We start from the raw sequence: 20,427 nt of genomic DNA on the forward strand, positions 1-20,427 counted from the left end.
TACGTATTCAACACCTTTGTTATGGTAAGCCTAAATAAGTTCAGGAGTGAAAATGTGGTTAACAAGTCAAATAATAAGTTGCATAGACTCACTCTGTGTGCAATAATAGTGTTTAACATGATTACTCACCTGACGAAGCTATGACAACGGTTTTTATTCACGTCTGAACTGTAGGCTATGTAATTTTGGTGCTTAAATGTGTAAATAACTATTTGTAGTCGTGTATGTTATATCAAATATTTACCAGCAGGTGGCGCTTTCATGTTGGCTCTGGCAGCTTGAGCGCGCCTAGGATAGACGACCAAACATCCCCCACCATCCTCCGCAGTCCACACTAAAAAAAAGCAGCTGCCTGCCAGAGATTTTTAGAATCTCTGTGCAAGACAGAAAAAGCTATGTGTCTTGCTACAAGTTGCAACCTGTTCTCAACATTACATATGTCGAATATGGCCACGTTTAAATTGTGTTTTTTTTTAAAGCCATGAACGTTTTGGGTTGTCGTCTACCAAATGCAAGTATTCCCGTTTCAGCCGAGACGAGCGTTTCGCCTTTGAAGAAAACAACAGCGATTTACAACTTGCTGATACGGTGAGTGGTTTGCATAGATATTAAAACCAGGGTTAGGTAGTATGCAGTATTTTGTTGTTCAAAGACGTTTATTCAATCTAGTCTACTGCATATGCCCACTTTCGGTTAATTTGTGTGTGTATGGGGAGGTTTAATTGAAATATTTTAAAGATTTAAAGTCACTTTGTATATTTTAAAGTCTAAAACACATGACTGTCCTCATATAAAATTAAGAATATGATGTTTGTTGATATCTTCTTCAACAATCTGTCTAAATGACAATGCTTCCTCAAATGTGTATGTATTAATGAAATATGTGTATGTATTAATGAAATAAGATATGCCATCTTAAACATACTAAAATGTCAATACGAATACGTATACATTTAAACACTGGTAATCAAATATACACTTTGGATTGAAATAATTAATTTTCTACTGAAAGGTCTTCTCCCCCTTTGAACAGATTTTACCATCTCCTTTAGTGTAGCTCAGTGGCAATTTTAGCATGTAAATCTTGGTGAGTCAACAAAAAAAAAAAAACTGGGTTGCATGCCAGCAAAGCCACTAAACAATACACCAAGATTGGCAAATTCGCCACTGGCGCCCTGTGCTCTTCACAGATGAAAGCAGGTTCACACTGAGCACATGTGACAGACGTGACAGAGTCTGGAGACGCCGTGGAGAACGTTCTGCTGCCTGCAACATCCTCCAGCATGACCGGTTTGGCGGTGGGTCAGTCATGGTGTGGGGTGGCATTTCTTTGGGGGGCCGCACAGCCCTCCATGTGCTCGCCAGAGGTAGCCTGACTGCCATTAGGTACCGAGATGAGATCCTCAGACCCCTTGTGAGACCATATGCTGGTGCGGTTGGCCCTGGGTTCCTCCTAATGTTGCACCACAGACTGTCCAGGAGTTGGCGGATGCTTTAGTCCAGGTCTGGGTGAAGATCCCTCAGGAGACCATCCGCCACCTCATCAGGAGCATGCCCAGGCGTTGTAGGGAGGTCATACAGGCACGTGGAGGCCACACACTACTGAGCCTCATTTTGACTTGTTTTAAGGACATTACATCAAAGTTGGATCAGCCTGTAGTGTGGTTTTACACTTTAATTTTGAGTGTGACTCCAAATCCAGACCTCCATGGGTTGATAAATTTGATTTCCATAAAACATTTTTGTGTGATTTTGTTGTCAGCACATTCAACTATGTAAAGAAAAAAGTATTTAATAAGAATATTTAATTCATTCAGATCTAGGATGTGTTATTTTAGTGATCCCTTTATTTTTTTGAGCAGTGTATTTGAGATTCTTCAAAGTAGCCAACGTTTGCCTTGATGACAGCTTTGCACACTCTTGGCATTCTCTCAACCAGCTTCATGAGGAATGCTTTTACAACCGTCTTGAAGGAATTCCCACATATGCTGAGCACTTGTTGGTCTCCTTCTTGGTCAAATAGCCCTTAGACAACCTGGAGGTGTGTTTTTTTGGTCATTGTCCTGTTGTTAAACAAATGATAGTCCCCTAAGCGCAAACCAGATGGGATGGCGTATCGCTGCAGAATGCTGTGATAGCCATGCTGGATAAGTGTTCCTTGAATTCTAAATAAATCACAGACAGTGTCACCAGCAAAGCCCCATCACACCTCCTCCTCCTCCATGCTTCACGGTGGGAACCACACATGCGGAGATCATCCGTTCACCACGATTTGTCTCGCAAAGACACAGCGGTTGGAAACAAAATTTGGACTCCACAGACCAAAGGACAGATTTACACCATTGCTGGTGTTTCTTGGCCCAAGCAAGTCTCTCTTTCTTATTGGTGTCCGTTAGTAGTGGTTTCTTTGCAACAATTCGACAATGAAGGACTGATTCACGCAGTCTCCTCTGAACAGTTGATGTTGAGATGTGGCTGTTACTAGAACTCTGTGAAGCATTTATTTGGGCTATAATCTGAGGTGCAGTTAACTCTAATGAACTTATGCTGCTGAGGTAACTCTGGTTCTTCCTTTCCTGTGGCGGTCCCCATGAGAGCCAGTTTCATCATAGCGCTTGATGGTTTTTGCAGCTGCACTTGAAGAAACTTTAAAGTTCTTGACATTTTCCGGATTGACTGACCTTCATGTCTGAATGTAATGAGGGACTGTCATTTCTCTTTGCTTATTTGTGCTGTTCTTGCCATAATATGGACTTGGTCTTTTACCAAATAGGGCTATCTTCTGTATACCACCCCTGCCTTGTCACAACACAACTGATTTGCTCAAACGCATTAAGAAGGAAAGAAATTCCACAAATTAACTTTTAACAAGGCACACCTGTTAATTGAAATGCATTCCAAGTGACTACCTCATGAAGCTGGTGAGAGAATGCCAAAAGTGTGCACATCTGTCTTCAAGGCAAAGGGTGGCTACTTTGAAAAATCTCAAATATAAAATATATTTTGATTTGTTTAACACTTTTTTGGTTACTACATGATTCCATATGTGTTATTTCATAGTTTTGATGTCTTCACTCGTATTCTACTATGTAAAACATCGTAAAGATGAAGAAAAACCCCTTGAATAAGTAACTGTCCAAACTTTTGACTGGTACTGTATATATAATTTGATATCTGATTAATCTCTTTTTATTACCTTTTTGTAGTTAATAAATCCAATTTGAAAAGTGATAACTAAAGTATCCTTAACTAGCATTGAAAAAGTGAATCATTCTATAATTAAACATCTCTCCCTAATTTCCAGACTGGACTTATATAAGGGTATGGGAGTACAGATACGTTTAGGGGGTAGCACACCCTACTTAATGGCAACAGGTCAGTTTTAGGGTTATGGTTCAGTGGAGTTGACACAGTGAAATAACTCATATAACTCAATAACTCTCCTGTCATGTTTTTCTAGGGTCGAACATCATGGCAACCTCCCACATTCTCTTCATCTGCCTCCTCCTCATCCTTCCAGTTTTATCGCAGGAGCCGCCCCCCTCTAGACAAGGTACCTTTTGATCAATGATGAACCAGACCAAACTAGAAGGCCTTTCCTTTCACAGGACTATCAATACTGACCTAACATATTCCTAGAAGTCAAGTACTTCCTTTGCATGTAGAATTCCTACTAAGGACAGTATAGTATGTACACTATGTAGTGCAGGATGATATACTGTATGACACTATGGGTACACGTTATGGGTACATACCAAGGGGTATCATCACACTATGGGTACATACCAGGAGGTATCATCACACTATGGGTACACGTTATGGGTACATACCAGGGGGTATCATCACACTATGGGTACACACCAGGAGGTATCATCACACTATGGGTACACGTTATGGGTACACACCAGGGGGTATCATCACACTATGGGTACACGTTATGGGTACACACCATGGGGGTATCATCACACTATGGGTACACGTTATGGGTACACACCAGGGGGTATCATCACACTATGGGTACACGTTATGGGTACACACCATGGGGGTATCATCACACTATGGGTACACACCAGGAGGTATCATCACACTTTAACTGCGTGGCACACTCTTAGAGGAATAGATTACTGATATACAATATGAATGATCTCATTACACACTCTGGTTTAAATGTTACATTACAAATTAAATATAATGGTTATTTGTGAACTCTGTAATATGCTTTATGATAATGCAATGGCACTGTGTAGTGTATTATACAGACTAATACAATCTCTTAGAACACGGGCTCTAAATAAGCATGCATGCATGGGCACATATCGAGTTCTTCCCAGGAACAGGATTTCCAGGAATTCTGGAGGGGGCAGTGGGAGCAGTGAGTGGTGCACTGTGGGAAACTGTTTAGTTATTCAGACTCCCCCTCTCAACAGATGCAGCGTTGTAATGTACTAAGTTTGAGTGCAGGAAGTTCTATTCCTAGGTGGTTCAGGCCTTTATGATGAAGTCACACTTCTCCTAAGTGTTTCTTCATGTTATGCAACATTATACACATTATATAACTCTTTAGCGCTGACGGATTGAATAGAAGCTTTCACTCTACTGTAAGTCTCTTTTGTCTCATATTTCTATAAGCTTTGGCAGTGGTGCTTTGACAGAGTTATTCTGTTTCCAGTAAGTGGTACTTCACACTCTGTCAGAATGGGTGAAAGGGTTTGAGCTCCCAGCAAAAAATATACTCGATTTCTTTTCTTCTGAGAATCAGCAGTACCCAGCCAAAAAGGTTACTGTCTGAGTGAAACAGATGGACATAGAACAGTGCAGGAGGAGGGGACTGTCACGTTCTGACCTTAGTTATTTCTTTATTTTAGTGTGGTCAGGGCGTGAGTTGGGTGGGTTATCTATGTTCGTTTTTCTATGTTGGTTTTTTCGTTTGGCCTGGTATGATTCTCAATCAGAGGCAGGTGCCGTTAGTTGTCTCTGATTGAGAATCATACTTAGGTAGCCTTTTTCCACCTGGGTTTCGTGGGTGGTTATTTTCCATGTCAGTGTTTGTTCCACACGGAACTGTTTCGGTTGGTATTTCACGTGTCGTTTGTTGTTTTGTTTCTGTGTTCGTTCGTTATAATAAAGAGCATAAACACGTACCACGCTGCGCATTGGTCCTCCGATCCTTCTTACTACTCCTCCTCAGATGAGGAGGACAGCCGTTACAGGGACACTGCCAGCTCACGCACACAGACAGAAAATACACATTTTCAATGCTTCCCATACTGGAGTAAACCAAGTTTTTTCCTCACAGAGCTTTAAAGATGTTCAGTTGAAGGGGACAACCTTGGTTGCAGCTATTGCTTTAAAGTGTCTACTTAAGTAGCTACAATATATAACACCAGCTGTCCTTCACGTAAGCTTTTCTCTACCATAAGTGGGAAAAATTTTACTTTGCACATGTAATTGCTTTTGATTTCTGGAACAAACAGAATAAGTAAAGACTCGATGTACATTTATGTTAGGTACATATTTATTTTTAAACACCATCTTGTGAATTACTCTCTGACAGTAGGACTGAAAAGTCAAAACATTCATCCTGACTTTAATCAAAGGGAAGGAGAGGATTGTGTTGGTTCGGCTGCTGTGTAATAGGAGAGATAGAGGGAGGAAATTAGTGTTTTAATGCGCAGGGTGTTTTAATACACACGTTGCACAAACATCACTCCAAATGAGAAGAAACAACATTGAGAGGTTGGTAAGGCAATAGCACCATCCCTTTCATCTGTATAATTGTGTATGTGTATCTGGCATACGTCAGTGACGCACATAGGAGAGAGAAAATAGTGAATTAGACTCTATAAAGCACGTGTCAAACTCATTCCATGGAGGGCCGAGTGTCTGCAGGTTTTCGCTCCTCCCTTGTACTTGGTTGATGAATTAAGGTCACTAATTAGTAAGCAACTCCCCTCACCTGGTGGTCTAGGTCTTAATTGAAAGGAAAAACCAGCAGACTCTAGGCCACTGGTGGGCAAACTTTTTGGTTCGAGGGCTACATCAGGATTATGAAATGAAATTCAACGGAGGGACGCATTTTTGGGGGGACCAATTGTTTGTTCAAATCAATTTGCTGGGGCCTGCCGAGTGACGCTTGAGGCGTCACTACAGACCCGTGTTCGATCCCAGGCTGTGTCACAGCTGGCCGTGACTGGGAGACCCATGATTTGGCGCACAATTAGCCCAGCGTCGTCCGGGTTAGGAGAGGGTTTGTCAGGCTGAGATTTCCTTGTCCCATCACACTCTAGTGACTCTTGTGGCGACCCGGGCGCTTACATGGTCGCGAGGTGTATGGTGTTTCCTCCGACACATTGGTGTGGCTGGCTTCCGGGTTAAGCAGGCATTGTGTCAAGAAGCAGTGCGGCTTGGCTGGGTCGTGTTTCGGGGGACGCAGGGCTCTCGACCTTCGCCTCTCCCGAGTATGTACGGGAGTTGCAGCGATGGGACAAGACTGTAACTACCAATTGGATACCATGAAATTGGGGAGAAAAAAGGGGTAAAATAAAATGTTATATTTAAAAAAAGAAATAGTAATAATGTCTCGCGGGTTGGATTGAAGTGCCCAGCGGGCCACAGGCCATTTCTGCTCTAGGCCCTTCATGGAATGAGTGACACCCCTGCTATAAATCATCCAGTGCTAGCACTCATCATCATGTGTACTCTACAGAGAATTACTTTATGCATTCAGAAACCCCTTGATTAAAACACCCATTTCCTCCCTCCATTCCTCCTAGTACACAGCAGCCAATCAAACACAACCCTCTATTTCCCTTTCATTAAAGTCATAATGAATGTTTTGAATTTTCAGTCCTAATGTGAGAGATGAGTAGGCTAATTTACGAGATAGTAGAGGACATTTTGTATCAGAAGTGGGAGACATTTTGTAAAAGAGTTCACCTTCCAGCGACTGGAACACTAGAATAACTGGAGCCCAAAATTATATTTTACCCTTGTTTTCTTGGAAAGGTCTGTTTGAAATTTGAGCTTCAGCGTCCTGTTGGAGCCAGTGATATCTGCTGTGCACATGGTGTGAAAACAAATGACCTCAACTTGGCAGACTGCACTTACTCACGTACACATTCAAGAACATTCACAAGTACTCACATACACGTGCATATTTATATTCTGAAAATATTAAGTCAAAATGGGGAGTCTGGATGTAGGAGATGTAGAGTCACAATTTGTGCACAGCACCCACACAAGCACGCATGCACACACACCACCTGTCCTGAATCCTCATCAGTAACGGGAAATTGAGCAAGTATGAAACACTTGAGCATTGCCACGTGTTGGATTGATTTTTCCTGTTCATTCCGAGGAAGTTCCTGGTAGAAAAGGATCTGGTAAACAAGTTATTTTTAACCTTTGGCCACCCTGATGAGCTGCTAACCAAGCCAGTGGTATGCATCTCTCCTCAGAAGAGCCACACAGCTGTGAATCTCCCTAGGCGCCAGAGCCATTCTACCTGCTATTGTTCTGTCCCTCTCAGTGGTGCTGATGTGGCACATTATGGGAGATGGTACTAATTACTAAAGGACCTAAGTGCCTCTTCAGGGCTATGAACAAATAGGAGTGTTTACCTAAAGCTCCCCTCTCTCTGGGAACACATTCATATAATCATGTACTATAGTACAGACAGACCAGGACAGCGCTCGCCTGATATGTCATATTGCTGTCATAAACAAGATAGGAATGATCATTTATCTTTCCTACAGCTTATTTATAGTTTCCTTTATTGACCCCTAGGTGCAGAAGGTAATAAGATGCATCATATTACAGCGTTTCAGGTGTAGTAGTAATTGGCTTTGGAGAAAATACTTCCAATTGCACTATTTTATTGCCAGCTGTCATTTTCCTGCAGATACAGCAGATCTCTGAACACTTACTATGAGTGTAGTTTTCATGCAGTGTACTATGTAAGTGCAGTTCTGAGAACAGATGACGGCAGATGCAGTGTACTATGTAAGTGCAGTTCTGAGAACAGATGACGGCAGATGCAGTGTACTATGTAAGTGCAGTTCTGAGAACAGATGACGGCAGATGCAGTGTACAATGTAAGTGCAGTTCTGAGAACAGATGACGGCAGATGCAGTGTACTATGTAAGTGCAGTTCTGAGAACAGATGATGCCAGATGCAGTGTACCATGTAAGTGCAGTTCTGAGGACACATGACGGCAGGGTTTTCCCCGAAATTCCTGTGGGCGGTAAAGTCTGGCTGACAGATTTTAAAGAGGTATGCGGATACTTCCAGGAAAACGTAGCTGTCCACCATGCGGCTACGCCACTCAGAGGAGTTATGTTACGCTCTGTTTGTCTTACACTTGAAGAGCAACTCAGCCCTGTAAATGGTCTCAGCAACAGGCATAGATAGGTCGACTAGACAGGGTGTGTGTTCATGTTTAAGTTTGACTTTTGACTTTTTTTGAAAGTCTATATAGAACGTGTGTGCTCACCTCTTTCTCTCTCTCCCTCCCTCTCAGCCTTCTCCCAGATCCGCCCCCAGATCTCTGGCTGTGTCTCCCATGACATGAACACATTCCGCTGCAGATGGAATGTCGGAGTATTCCAGAACCTCACAGAACCCAGAGACCTGCGGATATTCTACTACATTAATGATAGGAAGTGAGAGAGAAAATATTCCCTAAGAGAGAGATAAACATTCTGGGGCTGAAATTAAATATTTGAGAGCCAAATAGTTTTTCTTCTGAAATAATTTGTAGTTCTTAACTGTATAGGAGTCTCTCCCTCTTATCTAAATGATGTCAGGTGCATGATGTCAGTCTTTCCTGCCATCAGCTCAGTATTAAAACCCCTATGTTGTCTCCCCATGCCTGCAGCATATCTCCCAAAGAGTGGGTTGAATGTCCTCGCTACGCTGACAGGACAGACGAGTGCTTCTTCAATGAAAGCTACACGAAGGTCTGGATGACCTACAGTGTCCAGCTCCGCTCTGGCGATCAGGACATTCTCTATGACGAGGTCATCTTCACTGTGGAAGACATCGGTTAGCCTGGCCCCTGTATTCCTAAACCACAGTCATTCCTCCATTCATAGCTACCTATAGCTACCCTACACTCACCTGTTTGTCCTCTGTCTGCCTCCACACATCTCCCATATTTTAAACCCTAATCACTTTTTTATCATTGGAAATTGAAATGTGGAAATACTGAATTATATACACCAAACATTAGAACCCCCCCCCCCCCCCCCCCCACAAAAAAAAAGCGTTCCACAGGGATGCTGGCCCATGTTGACTCCAATGCTTCCCACAGTTGTGTCAAGTTGGCTGGATGTCCTTTGGGTGGTGGACCATTCTTGATACACATGGGAAGCTGTTGAGCATGAAAACTCAGCAGCATTGCAGCTCTTGACACACTCAAACCGGTGTGCCTGCCACCTACCATCAAACGCACTTAAATATTTTGTCTTGCCCATTCACTCTCGGAATGGCACACATACACAATCCATGTCTAAATTGTCTCAAGGCTGAAAAATTCCTTCTTTAACCTTTCTCCTGCTCATCTACACTGATTGAAGTGGATTTAACAAGTGACATCAATAAGAGCTCCTAGCTTTCACCTGGATTCACCTGGTCAATCTGTCATGGAAAGATCAGGTGTTCTTAATGTTTTCTATACTAGATATACTACATTTTTGATGTGCCATTCTGCATTTCAAGTGGTGAACCTAATGTGGTTTTAAATGTGTTCCAGTGGAACCAGACCCTCCAATAGCGCTGAACTGGACCCTGCTGAATGTGGGTCTAACCGGGAGCCACTTTGATATCATGTTGAGCTGGGAACCGCCACACTCTGCAGACGTGTCGATGGGCTGGATGACGCTGCAGTACGAGGTGCAGTACCGCGAGGTCAACTCAACACTGTGGAGGACGGTGAGTCTACACACCCTAGAACAGGGGAAAACTCCTAGCCCTGGACTTTATGCATAGGGCTGGGTTAGGAGTTCTTCCTGACTCCGTGATTAGACCAGGAAAACTCCTGGCACCACCTATACCCCTTCCATGAGGACTGTTTGACTCTTTTGTTCAGACTATTGCAGATCATTGGGTCATTTCAGAATCTTTACATTGGCAATAAAGATGAAATGCAGTGTTCCAATGTTCATATAAACCTTTCTCTGGACATACAGTACCTACTGAGACTGTTCGGTCCAGATTATTTTGACCTGACTAAGGTTTACTGCATTTGTTTTTGCGTGTATTCCGCGATGCGTTTAGCTTTTAACAGCTAGGAAACACCTCTAACCAAACAACAGTGCTAGGTGGCTGTACTACAGACACCAGCCATCGTTGTGGGAAAGACACATTTTTTTTAACTTTTGAAAAACAACTGGTTGCAGTAATGAGCCAACCTGGATACTAAGGAGATCCTGAGGGTAATCGACAAGTACCAACAGCTTTACGCTATGGAGGAACAACATACTCCCATCATGGAAAGATCCGACTACCTCACAAAAGAACTCTAACCCGACAAAAAAAATAAAAACAGATTCATCTACAGACACGGACGATTGACTTACCGTTGAAGTAGAGGCTAGTGTTCTGGCTGGAATCCATGCAACACTGGAAAAGTTGTGTGAGGAGGTATTAGGGCTGAGGGGGAGTTTGGCGTTTAGCCAGAGGGAAATTCTCACGCTCCAATGAGAGAACAAGGCACTCACAGCCAAGGTGAAAATCCACGATTCTAAAATGGATTGTCTACTCAGGGAAAACAGGGTGATGAAGGAGTTGCTGCTAGACATACAAAGTCGTAGAATGTGTGAAAATCTCATATTTTCTGGGATTCCTGAGGACGCATCCAATAATTCAGAGGGCGCGACCAGAGAATTCATGCAATCCGCCTTGAAATTTCCTCTAGAGACTGTAAACAAGGTGGCTTTCCACCGTGTACACAGACTTGGAGCTCAAAGCGACAAGACCAAGGGTCCATGATCGATCATCGCAAAATTTGAACACTACCAACAAAAGGAGCTGATCAAAAGCAGGGGAAGGGAGCTTAAAGAGACCAAATTCGGTCTCAATGACCAATTTCCATGTGAGATAAACGAACGTCGCAAGAGACTGTATCCTGTACAGAGGCAACAGAGAGAGAGGGATAAGCGTGCCTTTCTCATTGTGGACAAACTCTTTATAGATGGACAGCTATTCCGAGACAGCTCCATAACACCATGGCTGTACTAAATTCTACAGGGACTTCAGGTTACGAAAAAAAGAAAGTATGGGAACGGTAAAAATATCTGAACGCTATAAAGTGGATATTCACACACACGTACTCAATTACATGTTCACTTACACATATGGACTAATATATACTGTTAGGTTCTAATTCTCAGAGTAAAAAACTCAACAGACATTTATGAAAGCTTAACCAAGTTTATTATGCCCAGAGGATCAATACAGCTGCATTCAGACAAAAACATTTTCACACAAGCACTGATATTTATCCGTTCCTCATAAGCTGAGTCTCCTCCTACCCATCTGTACAAACATCGTTCTTTACTGCTAGGCAGGACACTAGTGATACGGGCCATAAAATTGTATTTCTCCCTTAAGGTGACCTGACCTGACCTGACCTCAACCGCCCTCCATCACTAATCAATGGCTCTCTCCCCTTATCAATGCCTGCCACATGTAATTGCTTCCCTGTACTCAACACATTCCAAGCTTAATTGCACACACTATATACCTTCCTCCAATAACCATTAACTTCTGGTGTAGATCCTCTAAACTAGAGGTCGACCGATTATGATTTTTCAACGCCAATACCGATTATTGGAGGACCACAAAAGCCGATACCGATTAATCGGCCGATTTCTTAAAAATGTATTTGTAATAATGACAATTACAACAATACTGAATGAACACTTATTTTAACTTAATATAATACATCAATAAAATCAATTTAGCCTCAAATTAGTAATGTAACATGTTCAATTTGGTTTAAATAATGCAAAAACAAAGTGTTGGAGAAGAAAGTAAAAGTGCAATATGTGCCATGTAAGAAAGCTAACGTTTAAGTTCCTTACTCAGAACATGAGAACATATGAAAGCTGGTGGTTCCTTTTAACATGAGTCTTCAATATTCCCAGGTAAGAAGTTTTAGGTTGTAGTTATTATAGGAATTATAGGACTATTTCTCTCTATACCATTTGTATTTCATTAACCTTTGACTATTGGATGTTCTTATAGGACTATTGGATGTTTGTCATGCCCTGACCGTAGATTGCTTTGTATGTTTCTATTTTTTGTTTGGTCAGGGTGTGATGTGGGTGGGCATTCTATGTTTGTATGTCTATGTTTTCTATTTCTATTGTGTTTGGCCTGGTATGGTTCCCAATCAGAGGCAGCTGTCAATCGTTGTCTCTGATTGAGAACCACACTTAGGTAGCCTGTTTTCCCACTTTTAGTTGTGGGTGGTTATTTTCTGTTTAGTGTTTTTGTTGCACCTTTCAGAACTGTTCGTTTTGTTGTTTTTGTTCGAGTGTTCATATTTATTAAAAGTATTATGAATAGTTATCACGCTGCACTTTGGTCCTCTTCTCCTTCTCCCGATGACAATCGTGACAATGTTCTTATATTCTCAGAACCCAACAATACACATACACACTTGATCTCGCTCTCTTCTCACTCTCGCTTTCTTTCTTTTCTCTTCTCTCACCTCTCTCTATTGTCGAGAACTGTTCTATAATTGAATATGTTTCTTGTTTGTCTCTTTTCTATGTCTTTGTCTACATGTTTATATATGTTTGCAACAAGCAAGGGGAAGATATCAGAATAGGGACATTGGGGAATAATAACATATTGTACGGGATTGCATTACTATAGAGTGAAGCCGTCTCTATAGTAATACAAGGTCTCTTTCATGATCATGTGAAACGTCAATTGCTATGGAAATGCTGGGATGTGTTTTTTAATGATGTTAAAGGTATTTATGATGCAACTATGATGGTGATACAATATGGATTACAATTATCATCATGAATATTAACACTATACGCACTACATGTTACACACATAGACACTCAACCATGCAAATTGGCCGGGTTATAATCTATTTGGACATCACACATTATAGTCTTACTCTTATACAGACATTGTACACACTCTCACTAAATCACATCCAATGTCATACACATCAACTTACTCAGATTTACTACACACATAATATCTTGTCTCAATTTTCTAACATATGTGGCATTGGCTCACAGGCAAACAGGCAAGGGAATAAAACATATATTGTTAGAACCAATTTTTTGAATTCTAAATATCAGACATTTGAAAGCTATTTTTGACCGTCATAATACCTCTGATGGCAGTAAATTTACAAGCACTAATTATGGTCAATTTAGACTGGGAATAGTATCTAGTTATGGTAAGGGGGAAAATAACTATAGCCAGTTATAACGGTTTATCAGATTATTAAAAAAATATCAGTCTTTAAGTGGCTAAAAGAAAGTAATATAACATATACTGTTAACAGGAAACTCACTCTACATCCTTAGATGAAGTTGTGTGGAAAAAGGAATGGGGTGGTGAAATAATTTTCTGTAATGGACAAAGGAACTCAAAAGGTGTGATGATATTAATTGCAAATAGTTAGGAATGATTCACAAGGAAGGTGGATCTTTTTGAATATGAAATTGGGTGAAAAAGAGATTTGGCTCATCAAGCATTTTGCTACACTCGCATTAATATCTGCTAACCATGTGTATGTGACAAATAAAATTTGATTTGATTTGATAATCTATGTGGTCCAAATCAGGATGATCCAAACTTCTTCGAAAATATTTGTACCAATTTATTGAACTTACAGGCAACAAATGATCAAATCATTATGGTAGGAGACTATAACACAGTGTTAAGTACCTGAATGGACCGTAAAGGAAATCACTCTACAAACTATCATCACCGTGCCCTTAAGGAAATCACAAATATTATGGACACATTAAAAATAGTGGATATTTAGAGACCTAGTCTCCAAACCCAAACCTAGTGAGATATACATGGAGGAGACTTAATCAAGCTAGTCGTCTTGATTACTTTCTTGTCTCTTTCTCTCTTGCATCAAAGGTTAAAAAAAAAATAATAGGAGACAGAATGCGATCGGATCATCATCTAATTGGCCTTCACATAACTCTTATAGAATTTCCACGTGGACGGGGATATTGGAAATTTAATCAAAGTTTACTGGAGGACAACTATTTTTAACTAAGACAAAATAATTTATAACTGAATTTTTCCAGTATAATATAGGAACAGTAAATCAACTTATTGTTTGGGATACCTTTAAATGTACCTTCAGAGGTCATTCAATTCAATATTCATCAATAAGAAAAAAGCCGTTTCTGGCTAGAGGGACAAGACTAACAAGGGAAATCCATGAACTAATAGTACAGGTAGATAGCAATAAAAATGATTCTACAGAGATACAAAATAAGTTAGATTAAAAACAAAAAGAACTTAAGGAAATTATTCAAGAACGATCTAATGTAATCTATTACAAAAATAAAGCAAACTGGAGGGAATATGGAGAAAAATTCACAAAATTCTTGCTGAATCTCCAACACAGGAATGCTAACAAAAGAACTTGCAGAAACTCGTTACTGAAGACGGAGTTATCTATTTTAAAAGAGGAAGCTAAATATTTTAAGCAGATGTTCTCTTTTCCGTCTCATCCTCTCCCACTGAATGAAGATTATGGTAAGGAATTCTTTCCAAATAATACAAAAAATTGAAAATTAACAAATGTTCAGAAAGATCAGTGCGAAGGCCAAATTACAGAGGAATAACTTTTTGAGGCTATTAAATCCTTTCAGTCTGGATAAACCCCAGGGCTTGATTGCATGCCGGTAGAGGTATATCAAGTCTTTTTTGATATACTAAAAGCTCCGTTGTTAGATTGTTTTAACTACACCTATATAAATGGTAGCGTGTCAGGTACTCAGCAGGAAGGTCTGATTTCACTATTATTAAAACAAGACCCAGATGGAAAATATAAAGATTCAGTCTATCTTAAAAACTGGAGGCCCCTACACTTCAGTGTTGTGATGCAAAAATACTAGCGAAATGCATAGCACTCAGAATCAAAAGAGTTTTACCCAGTATTGTTGTTCCTGATCAGACAGGTATGTTACATGGATGATACATTGGAGGTAATATATGACACCTACTAGAAATAATAGAACATCATGAAACAGCTAAGAAGCCAGGCCTGGTATTTATAGTGGATTTTGAAAAGGCATTTGATAGAGTAAGACTGGATTTTATTTATAAATGACTGTTTTTTTTTTTTTCAATTTCGGTGATTCTCTTATAAAATGGGTAAAAGTAATGTATAGCAACCCCAGGTGTAAAATAGGAAATAACGGCTACTTCTCAGAGAATTTTGAATTGTCAAGAGGAGTTAAACAAGGGTGTCCGCTGTCACCATATCTATTCGTTATGGCCATCGAAATGCTAGCTATTAAAATCAGATCCAACAACAACATTAGAGGATTAGAAATCCTAGGCTTAAAAAAAAGGTGTCCATGTATGCCAATGACTCAAGTTTTATATTAAGTCCGCAAGCTAGATCCCTGCAATGTCTCATTGAAGATCTATATAACTTTTCTGGACTCTCTGGACTACAACCTAATTATGTACAATATTACGTATTGGATCTTTAAAAAAATAAAACTTTTACATTACCCTGCAGTTTACCTATAAATTGGACTGATGGTGAAGTAGACATACTTGGTATTCATATCACAAAAGATATAAATAAGCTCTCCACAATGAATTTCAATAGATCCTGCAACCATGGAGAGGTAAATACCTGTCTATTTATGGAAGAATTGCCCTGATTAACTCCTTAGTCATATCTCAGTTTACTCACTTACTTATTTAGTAATCCTGATGATTAGTTTTTCAAATCATATGAGCAAAAAATATTTAGCTTTATCTGGGATGCTAAACCAGACAGAATAAAGAGTGCCTATCAATATTATGAATTGGGTGGGTTGAGATTATTAAATATAAAAGCACTAAACCTCTCTCTAAAAGCTTCACTTAGTCAAAAGTTTTACTTGAACCCTAAATGGTTCTCAAGTAGATTACTAAGAAAAGCTCATCCATTGTTTAAAAATTGCCTTTGCCTTTGTGCAGATTGCCATGTCTCATTTTCGATTAATTAGTATCTCTCTTTTTCAAACGAGCATTGCAGAGCTGGCTACAATTTCAATTTCATCCCCCTGAAAAGATAGAACAAATATTACAACAAATATTATGGCTGAACTCAAATGTGCTGGTTGATAAAATACCTGTATTCATGGGAAAGATGTTTGAAAAGGGTATTTTGTTCTTAAATGATATTGTAAATTGGAATGGTAGAGTTATGTCTTTCATGGAGTTATCAGAATTGTACAGGAAGGTCTGCTCATTCCAAGAGTACAACCAATTGATTACAGCATTACCCCAAAAATGGAGGAGGCAGGTGGCAGCGGGAGGAGGTAGAGAACTGGTTTGTCTTCCCAATATAAAGGATCAAAACTGGTGGAAGAATAAAAATAGCATAAATATGAAAGTATACCAGTTTCATTTGAGGACCAGTATGTTGACAACTGTGCCATACAGATTGCAAAATAGTTGGGAAGAGATTTGTGATGTAACGATTCCATGGTACAGGGTGTATGAGTTGCTATATAAAACGACGCAAGATTCAAGACTTCATGCTTTTCAGCTAAAAATGATTATATAGAATTCTTGCCATCAACAAAATGTTGAATATTTGGGGCATAAAATCATCGAAGCTCTGCAGATTTTGTTGTGAGGATACAGAATCAATAGACCATTTATTTTGGTATTGCCCTCAGGTAGCCTGTTTCTGGTCTCAGGTTCAGGAATGGCTGAAAATGCATAACATTGATCTAAAATTGACCCTAGAAATAGTAATGTTAGGAGATGTGGAGAGTCAATTACTAATATAATAATACTCTTAGTAAAAGTATTTATCTTCAACTCGCAATCTGTGGATTCTATTCGATTAGATAGATTGAAATCTTACATTAAACATCACAGCATAGTTGAAAGATATATGTTGTGTAGAAATCCGAAGAGGGTGGCCAGCAGAGAAAGGTGGGATGGTCTGAAGGGAGCTGAGGGTTCGGTTGTGGAATTGGAGACAAGTGGTAGTGGAGTTGCTGGGTGGGAGATAGAATGATGTTTAAAGATAAAGTATAAAAAATAAAGTCAAAATAAAACATAATAATAATAAAAAGTAAGTTGACGTTGACGTGCCCTTGAGCAAGGCGTTGACCCTGGATGCTTCTGTGTGTCGCTCTGAATGAGAGTCTGTTGGATGACTGGTGTGGTGTAGTTGTTAAAATAAAATAAATAATAAATGAATAGATTTACTGCATTATTTTAAGATCATTTCAGTGAATAATAAAATGACCTAATAATCAAAAGACTTATGCCTCCTCCCACATTGTAATTTAGAACAAACTGCCTCTTTCCAAGGGCAGTCTGCCCTCTCATTCGCCCTCTTTCACGTTAACTCCTTCCATGGAAGGGAACATGAATCTTTGGGGTAATCTACCAAGGTGACATACCAAGGCTCTATTGCTTTTAAGTTGATTCATGTCTTTATATGACATTATATATTTCTCAATGTGACTTATCCTCAGTTAAACTCTAAGTAGCGTGTCCCTTAAACCAAATCATTAAACCTGCAGGTGTAAGTTATGTTTCCTCCTATTGTGTGGGTGATATTTACTAACTAACTGGTGTGAAACCTCTCTGTTTTGACTGCAACCCTAGGTGGACCTTGAAAAGGGAATGCAGCGATCGCTATACGGGCTGCGCACCAACACAGATAATGAGGTCAGGGTGAGGTGCAAGACGCTAGCATCCCGTAACTTTGGGGAATTCAGCGACTCCATATTCATACACATCCCTACTAAAGGTACTGATGTATTGTTTTTAAATACTGTCATATAAAATGTTTGCTGTTATAATATGTATGATGTCTCTGTTTTGAATCGTATTAATTGCTTTCTATATATTCATATGTGCTCAGAGTCGAGACTTCCAGTTACTGTCCTGCTTGTCTTTGCTGCTTTGGGTTTTGCAGTCATCCTAATGCTGGTAATCTATTCCCAGCAACAGAAGTAAGAAACTCACTTTTACCTTTCACTTTGTCTTAAAATACCAAACCTCTTCATAAAAATGTGAAAGTCTAATGCTACATGTCTTTTAATAACACTTCCGCAATCTTTCTTCAAGGTTGATGGTGATTCTCCTGCCTCCAATTCCTGGTCCCAAAATCAAAGGCATCGACCCAGAGCTTCTTAAGGTATTAACTTAACACAATGAAAAATACCTAGAATTCTTTACTTGTACCATTAAAACCATTGCCACTAGAGTTTAATGGGGAAGCAATATGTATTACCAGCAAGGTTGTAATAAGTGTATGTTGCCCTTTAAACTAACTCTGCGGTATTATCTGTCGTTTACCATAGAAAGGTAAGTTGGCTGAGCTGACCTCCATCCTGGGCGGCATCCCTGACTTGAGGCCAGAGCTGTACAGCGATGACCCCTGGGTGGAGTTCATCGAGCTGGACATGGAGGAGCCCAACGACAGGCTGACTGTGCTGGACACCCAGTGCTTGATGGACCACTGTGCCTCCTCAGACTGTCCCCCTATCACCATTGGCTTCAGGGATGATGACTCAGGCCGGGCCAGCTGCTGTGACCCTGATCTGCCTGACCTAGAGGCCTCCCCCTTCCACTCCCTCCTCTCCAACACCAGCCGCGCCCTGGAGCCCTCTTCCCTGGCCAGTACTAAGGCCAGCTCCCCAGTCCAGACCCCCAACACTGAGGATTCTCCCTGGGCCGCCCCTGGCAGGGAGGACCTCTACACCCAGGTGAATGAGGTGAGACCAACTGGTGAAGTGCTGCTGACACCTGAGGAGCAGAGGAAGGTGGAGGAGAATGCAGAGAAGGATGAGAAGGAAAAGGAGAAAGAGAAGAAGAGGAAAGAGTTTCAGCTGCTGTTGGTGAATGCTGATGTGGGAGGCTACACCTCAGAGTTAGATGCTGGGAAGATGAGTGCCAGACTCCCCCCTGGGAGAGCCAGCCAGCCTGCTCCAACGGAGGACAGTAGTCTTGTGCAGGGACAGCCCTTCGGGGAGTACCAGAGCCTGTACTTTGAGGCTGAAAGGCCCCCCATTCCACCTGCCTCTCCTGTCTCCCCACTGCCCCCTGTATCTGCCTACACCATGGTGGAAGGAGTAGACAGGCAGAACAGCCTCCTTCTGAAGCCTGGACCCACACCTGCACCCCAGCCAGTTCTAACCAAGCTTCCCCTGCCCACACCTACACCAGAGGGGTACCTGACCCCTGACCTACTGGGCAACATTACACCATAACAGAGGTGTAGGGACTATGCCAGTCATTTGTGATTGGACACAGATCAGAGGGGGCATGGGAATTCAGTGCCTGAGTGACTAAACATCAAAATAGTAGGGTCCCAAATGTCATACCTACAAAAATGAGAGGGGGTCCCTGCCTGCCCCCCCTCTTCCCGTTCCTTCTCCCAACATGACAGCTGTAGACATTTTGAGGTTTGGTAAGATGGATGGTGAGTACAGGAGAGGGGTCTGTTCTTGAAGGTGCCACACCTGTCTGCAAAAACTGAGTGAACAAAGGAAATAGGGAAAGGACAAGAAGGAATTATGGTCTCTCACAGGAACTGGCCATATGAATCTCTTCACATATTATGAATGTGAAATAAAAATATATATTTTGAAGAACATCACCTACATGTGACTTTAAATGCCATCACAAGGAAAAATACTTAACTTAGTGTTGTTGTTGATAATGTTGTTTACAATAATCCCAATAATTGGTCTTTACAACTATGAAAAGTATTTACAGATCTCAATATTGTGTCAAAAGGGAAGTATTTGGTGACCAAAAGTGGGAATCTACCATATGTGTTCTGCTGATTGACTGTGGCTTTTCAACAAGTCTAAAATAGTAGGACATTATGCTTACTGAATGTTTGCTGTTATTTTGCATATATACAAAATGTGTGATTATAAAAACAAGAAAAAATAATTATGTTTACTATGTTGTAGGCTACCACTTACAAAAAGGGGACTATCAAATGTCAGAATATCCTTCTGGAGATCTCTAAATGCTAATGGTTCTTTATTGTACAGCTATAATGTTACTCATAAACATCTTTCACATTTAAACTGTACTGAGTCCATTCATTTGATATAGTACTAATGCTTTTAAATTGTTTCCATAGGACTATTTGATTTTACAGCGTCAAGAAATAGCAACCGTTCGATTGGTGGACATCTTGAGCGCACGCACCTGCAATA

The 20,427-nt window shown here is 40.6% G+C and overlaps 1 protein-coding gene across 1 annotated transcript; it reads left to right on the forward strand.

Annotated features, from left to right (window-relative positions):
• Positions 1-318: 318 nt before the first annotated feature.
• Positions 319-20,295, forward strand: LOC120025806 (growth hormone receptor-like). Its single transcript, XM_038970484.1, has 9 exons — positions 319-588; positions 3,461-3,553; positions 8,520-8,661; positions 8,877-9,043; positions 9,753-9,931; positions 17,855-17,999; positions 18,114-18,204; positions 18,320-18,389; positions 18,556-20,295. Exons 2-9 carry the CDS (start codon positions 3,472-3,474, stop codon positions 19,462-19,464), a joined length of 1,785 nt encoding a protein of 594 aa, XP_038826412.1. The 5' UTR covers positions 319-588; positions 3,461-3,471; the 3' UTR covers positions 19,465-20,295.
• The last annotated feature ends 132 nt before the right edge of the window (positions 20,296-20,427 follow it).

This window comes from Salvelinus namaycush, chromosome 31 (genome assembly GCF_016432855.1).
Source record: "Salvelinus namaycush isolate Seneca chromosome 31, SaNama_1.0, whole genome shotgun sequence".
Lineage (NCBI taxonomy): Eukaryota > Metazoa > Chordata > Actinopteri > Salmoniformes > Salmonidae > Salvelinus > Salvelinus namaycush.

Bases quoted from the DNA above. Each gene is read 5' to 3' on its own strand.
- LOC120025806 (XM_038970484.1), top strand. From the start codon at position 3,472: ATGGCAACCTCCCACATTCTCTTCATCTGCCTCCTCCTCATCCTTCCA. The intron at 3,554-8,519 runs GTACCTTTTGAT...CCTCCCTCTCAG, and splicing joins GCCGCCCCCCTCTAGACAAG to CCTTCTCCCAGATCCGCCCC. The intron at 18,205-18,319 runs GTAAGAAACTCA...TCTTTCTTCAAG, and splicing joins ATCTATTCCCAGCAACAGAA to GTTGATGGTGATTCTCCTGC.